Raw genomic sequence first — 5,306 nt, 5'->3', positions numbered from 1 at the left:
TAAGAAACCTAAAAAAAATTTTTACTATGCAAACGCCCTTTAAAAAATTAACTGCTACAAAATGACTGCATTCATAAGTCTCTATCCAAACCCTCTTTAAAAAACCAACTGCTTCAAAATGACTGCATTCGACATATACCATTAAACCCACTAACCAAAACTGAATTCGATTGAATGGATCGACTCGAGTTTTTTAAACGCTTTCTTTTCCCTGTAACTCGTTTCTTCTTCTGCAAACCTAATCAGCCTGCATTTTGTAAGCCAAGCCAACAGTTTCACGCCCTCTTATTTTCCACCATCAGTAACACTGGAAATCGCAAAAACTCATTTAATCACTCGTTTAAACATCCACCTCCCTTCAATGGAAACTCATCTCAAAAAAACTCCAAGCGGGCAAAAAATTGCAACAGAAATGGCTATGAAAAACCCTGGAAACCCGCTAATAATTATAGCAGAAGGCCTCTCGCAGAAATGTCAAACAGTTCATCCGACGAAGAAGAAGAAACAGAAGAAGTTTTACCAGAATGGGTAGAGGTTCCAGCCCACTGCGCTCTACAGGTACAGAAAATATGCACGTCATTATCTGTCAAATCTCTACAGGACAATAAATATGATTTAATTTTGAGGCCTTTTCGTGATAGATTAAATCCCGATTTAGTGTTAGGGGTTTTGAGAAATTACAGGCGAATTGGTAAACAAAGTACTCTGCAATTTTTTTCATGGGCAGGGCGCCAAAGTGATTATCACCACACCAACGCAGTGGTGGACTATATGGCAGACTTTTTAGGCAGAAGAAAGCTTTTTGATGACCTGAAGCGCCTACTTAAGGAAATGTCTGCGAGTGGATCAAATCTTGTGACCTCCCGGACTGCCTCCATTGCGGTAAGGTTTTTGGGTAGGGCTGGCAGAATTCAAGAGGCTTTGTGGGTGTTTGACGAAATGGAGAAAGAGTTTAATTGTAGGCCTGATAATTTGGTTTTTAACAATGTGCTTTATGTTCTGTGCAAATGTAGTGCTGTGGAGGAAGGGCATTTGGTTGCTTGTGTAGAAAAGGGTTTGTTGGTTTTGAGAAAAATGGAATGCCCGGATAGTTTTTCTTACAGTAATGTGATTATCGGTTTGTGTAAAATTGGTAGAGTAGAGCAGGCATTGGGAATTTTTGAGGAGATGTGTCGCAATGGTATTAGGCCTACAAGAAGTGCTGTCAATATACTCATTGGAAACTTATGTGACGCAAATAAGAAAAACCCTTTTATTCAGAATGTGAAAGTTTTGGGTTCATTGGATATTTTGGTGCCCAATCTCTCCAATAAAAATCATCTGGAGTCAGCAAAGGGGGTGTTTTCAAAGGTTGGAGAATTAGGTCTTTTTCCTAGTGCTTTTGTTGTAAAAATGCTCATTGACGAGGTTACCAGTTGTGGGAAAGTAGAAGAGGCCTTGAAAATTTTTAACTTGGTGTTGGACCGAGGACTGAGACAAGATGAGGAAACTCATCACATAATCCTGCAGGCATTAGTGAATGTTGGAAGAATTGAGGAGGCTCATCGAATATTTTCTAAGATGATAGCTGAGGGTCTAAAGCCTAAATTTTTTACATATAACTTAGTAATCAGTGCTCTTTGCAAAGGTGGGTATCTGAAGGATGCGGAGGAATACTTTTATTTGATGAAGAAGAAACAAATCCCTCCAAACAATGTGATATATACAGCATTGATCCATGGGCATTGTAAGGCTGATAATTGGCAAGCAGCCGTTGCTTGGATGGATGAGCTTTTGGGATTGGGGTGGTGTCCTCATTCTCCTACCGTTGCTCTTGTTGACAGTCTTCTGAGAAAAACAAAGAAACATGACATAGCCGATAAACTGTGGCAGAAAATTGAGTGCCTCCGCATACATAAGGATTGTAAGTCTGGCAAATGGGAGGCAGCTTACCGGAATGTCAATAAAATGCTAGAAAGAGGGTTTTCTCCTCAAGTTTACACTCTTGATCTTGTTGATCGCACTCTCCGGAAAGCAGCCAAATGGGAAATGGCTCAAGAACTGCTTCAGAAAGCAGAGCGAATAATGGCTGAGTGAAACACTGCAATTTCAGTGTCCCTCAATTAATTAAAGGCCTTGCTTTCCATTATTGTAGACATCCATCCATGTTATGTCATTTCTATAGATCTCTAAACTGTGCCTCTGAACGCTAACCGCTACACTTCAATCACTAGATAATATCTATTTTGTTAATTAAATTTCTTTCTGAGTCAACAAAGGGGGTATTCTAAAGGTTGGAGTCATAGGCATGTTTCCTGGTGCTTTTGGTGTGAAAATGCTCGTTGATGAGGTCACTGGTTGTGGGAAATTGGAAGAGGCCTTTAAATTTTTTAACGTGATGTCAGATCAAGGGTTGAGACAGGACGGGGAAACTTATCAAATAATTCAACAGGAATCATTGAATGTGTTAAGAATTGAGGTGGCCTGGTAATATTTTCAAAGATGATAGCGGAGTGTCAGAAGCCCTAAATTTTTTCATATAATTTGGTAATCAGTGCTCTTTGTAAGGCTAGGCATTCAAAGATTGCAGATGGCTTTTTTTATGTGATGAAGAAGAAACAAATCCCGCCAAATAAATACTGCACTGGTCCATGGGCATTGTAAGGCTATATTGGCAAGCAGCTGCTGCTTGCATGGATGAATCTTCAGGATTGGGGTGGTGTTCTCACTCTCCCACTGTTGAACTTGCTGACAGCCTTCTAAAGAAAACAGAGAAGCGTGTCATAGCTGATAAGCTGTGGCAGAAAATGTAATGTCTCCACAAACATAAGGATTGTAAGCCCGGCGAATTGGAGGCAACGTACTGGAAAATCAGTAAAATGCTAGGAGGGTTTTTCCCTCAAGTTTACTATCTCGATCTTGTTGACCATGCTCTCTGGAAATCAATCAAATGGATAATGGCTCAAGAATCGCTTCACAAAGTAGAGCAAATAGTGACTGAGTGAAACAATGCAATTTCAAGACCCCTGGATTAAGGGCTTTGCTTTCCACTGTTACAGACATCTGTCCATGTTATGTCATTTCATATAACTTCATAAAAACTGTGGTCCTGAACACTTATTGCTACTCTTTTAACCACGATATCAAAACCTGTTTTGTTAATTAAATATCTTTGTTAAACATTTAATAGGGTAGATGGTTAGGATGCTTTCTATTGTTAATATTGAGCAGCCATTTTGGATAGCCATCGAGACAAAAGGCTGGAATAGCATTGAATATTTTTTCAGCAGATCTGAAGGTCCACTAAGTGAGGTTCATTTTCCTTCCTAAGCAAATATTGAGCTTAGAAAACCTGAGTTAGGCTTATGTAGTTGCAGCTTGTGTGACCATAATGCACATATCAAAGAATCTTAGATAATTTCAATAAACATGATCGAATCAAAACATGCTTTGACTTTTTTTCATGATTAGAGTTTAGTATCATGGGATTGTAATGTGAAGTGAACAAGAAACAGGGTGCTCTTTGAAAACTTTCAAATTAAGTGTTTCTCAGTGCCATTTAAGATCTCATTTCCAATATTAGCATGAAAATTCAGTTGGACCCATCAATTTAAATGGTTTTCCAAAAGCAGTGCTTTTAAGTTTGTTTCAAAGAACTTTTACCATGTGTATGTTTATAGATCAGACTTACAAGTACATGAAAGTGGAGGAAGTATTGACAAAATCTTGAACCTTACTGTTGATGAAATGGATTTATCAATATTGTGCATGGGCACATGGTGTTGGTGAGTTGCACATTGGATGTTGATGTGTTGGTTGAGTTGGCCATTGGTGAAGGGACTGTTTTGACATGCAAGGATGAGGCCCCCCAGTTTGTGGCCTCACCAGCTGGGGCAGTTAATCCCATTTTACCAATTAAAAAAAAATTATTTATCAATATCACAGGACCTTGAGCTGGTTTACAAAGTGGGCACAACACAGGGATCTATGGCAGGTTTTAGACGATCTCTGTATGTTTGAAACTGAGCGATCTCATGTATAATTTCTTTTTTGGTGCGCTTTGTAGACCTTTGAATTTCAGAGATGCAGATAACTGAGGCAAGAGGATGAAGGAAACAGTTTCACATTCTTTAGAATATTTAATGCACTTCTCTATTTTTCACGTTTATTTAAGGTTGGGTTTATTCCTCAACATGGTCAATGGGTTGAAAACTGGGTTACAAAAGCTCGAACAAGAAAAAGATAAATTGAACTATTGTTGGTTTCCTCTAGGTGCTTGCACACCAAATCGATATCTGGTCTGATTCTGAGAACCATATAGTTTCTCAAGTTCTGAACAACGATAGTAATGGATAATAATGTCTAAATCAGATTATAGGCTGTCAGCATCCATTCTGGATGAATTTTTAGGATTGGTGTCATCTCTTCAATCTCTGATTTAGTTCACTTGATAGCTTTCCCGAATAAGGCAATGTTGCAGATATTGCATCACTTTATATGCAGAATGGATACTGAAAGCAGGCACATGGAAGCAAGGTAATCAGGAACTAGATAGAATGTTGTGAAGAGTACTCCAGAAAGAAGGAAAGAAAATTACGCTTATCAACTAGCTATAGTTGGAAGAAACCTTTCCAGAAAGCAGGAAAGAAAATCATGCTTATAATCTAGCTATAGTTGGAAGAAACCTTTTCAGAAAGCAGGAAAGAATGTCATTTATGAATTACCATAGGAAACAGGCAGAATATTGTGTCGTTCTCCCCCAGTCAAGCCTTTGAACCTTTCGATCTCACTCCAGCATTTGACCAAGCAAGCTGCCTGCATGCAGAGAAAGCTTAACACAGAAAGCGGGAAGTTGAGAGGACATACTTTGGGAACTACTCTGGGACATAGCTGGTGGTTATAGAGTTTAAGGACATTCATTCACCATTTGAGTATCAAGGGCTTCCATTGTGAGTGAATTTGAATTTACATTAATAGAACTGAACTGTTAAGAACTCGTGGAATGGAAATGTCCTTTAATAGTTTAATAGCTAAGTTTCTACTTGATTTTCTGGAAAAAAATGGCTTCGTTTTATACTTTTAAGAACATTTGAGAGTCAGTCAACGGGTCTGGGCATGTCTATCAATTAGACACCACAAGTCCCTTGTAATAAACTGTTGAAAAATGATTACAGTAAAAATATTGAAGGGTTAATACTTTTTTAAAAGTGCCCAAGTGTCTAAAATAAGAGAACTTTAAATTTCACGAGTTTGTTTTGGGAAGGGATGTTGGGAAAGAGCTTAAACAGCTGGCACGTTGTGGCTGTTTACTTTCAGCTGATGCTGGG

The 5,306-nt window shown here is 38.6% G+C and overlaps 1 protein-coding gene across 1 annotated transcript; it reads left to right on the top strand.

Moving 5' to 3' along the window:
* Positions 1 to 384: 384 nt before the first annotated feature.
* Positions 385 to 4,975, top strand: LOC131057121 (pentatricopeptide repeat-containing protein At5g18390, mitochondrial). Its single transcript, XM_057991305.2, has 2 exons — positions 385 to 558; positions 728 to 4,975. Exons 1-2 carry the CDS (start codon positions 525 to 527, stop codon positions 2,074 to 2,076), a joined length of 1,383 nt encoding a protein of 460 aa, XP_057847288.2. The 5' UTR covers positions 385 to 524; the 3' UTR covers positions 2,077 to 4,975.
* Positions 4,976 to 5,306: the final 331 nt, after the last annotated feature.

This window comes from Cryptomeria japonica, chromosome 5 (assembly GCF_030272615.1).
Source record: "Cryptomeria japonica chromosome 5, Sugi_1.0, whole genome shotgun sequence".
Classification (NCBI taxonomy): domain Eukaryota; kingdom Viridiplantae; phylum Streptophyta; class Pinopsida; order Cupressales; family Cupressaceae; genus Cryptomeria; species Cryptomeria japonica.
This window is presented reverse-complemented; position numbering and strand designations above follow the sequence as displayed.

What these genes read in the sequence shown, in the direction of transcription:
- LOC131057121 (XM_057991305.2), top strand. Translation starts at nt 525, where the DNA reads ATGGGTAGAGGTTCCAGCCCACTGCGCTCTACAG. An exon ending in CAGCCCACTGCGCTCTACAG is followed by an intron (nt 559 to 727) that starts GTACAGAAAATA and finishes TTTCATGGGCAG; the next exon opens with GGCGCCAAAGTGATTATCAC.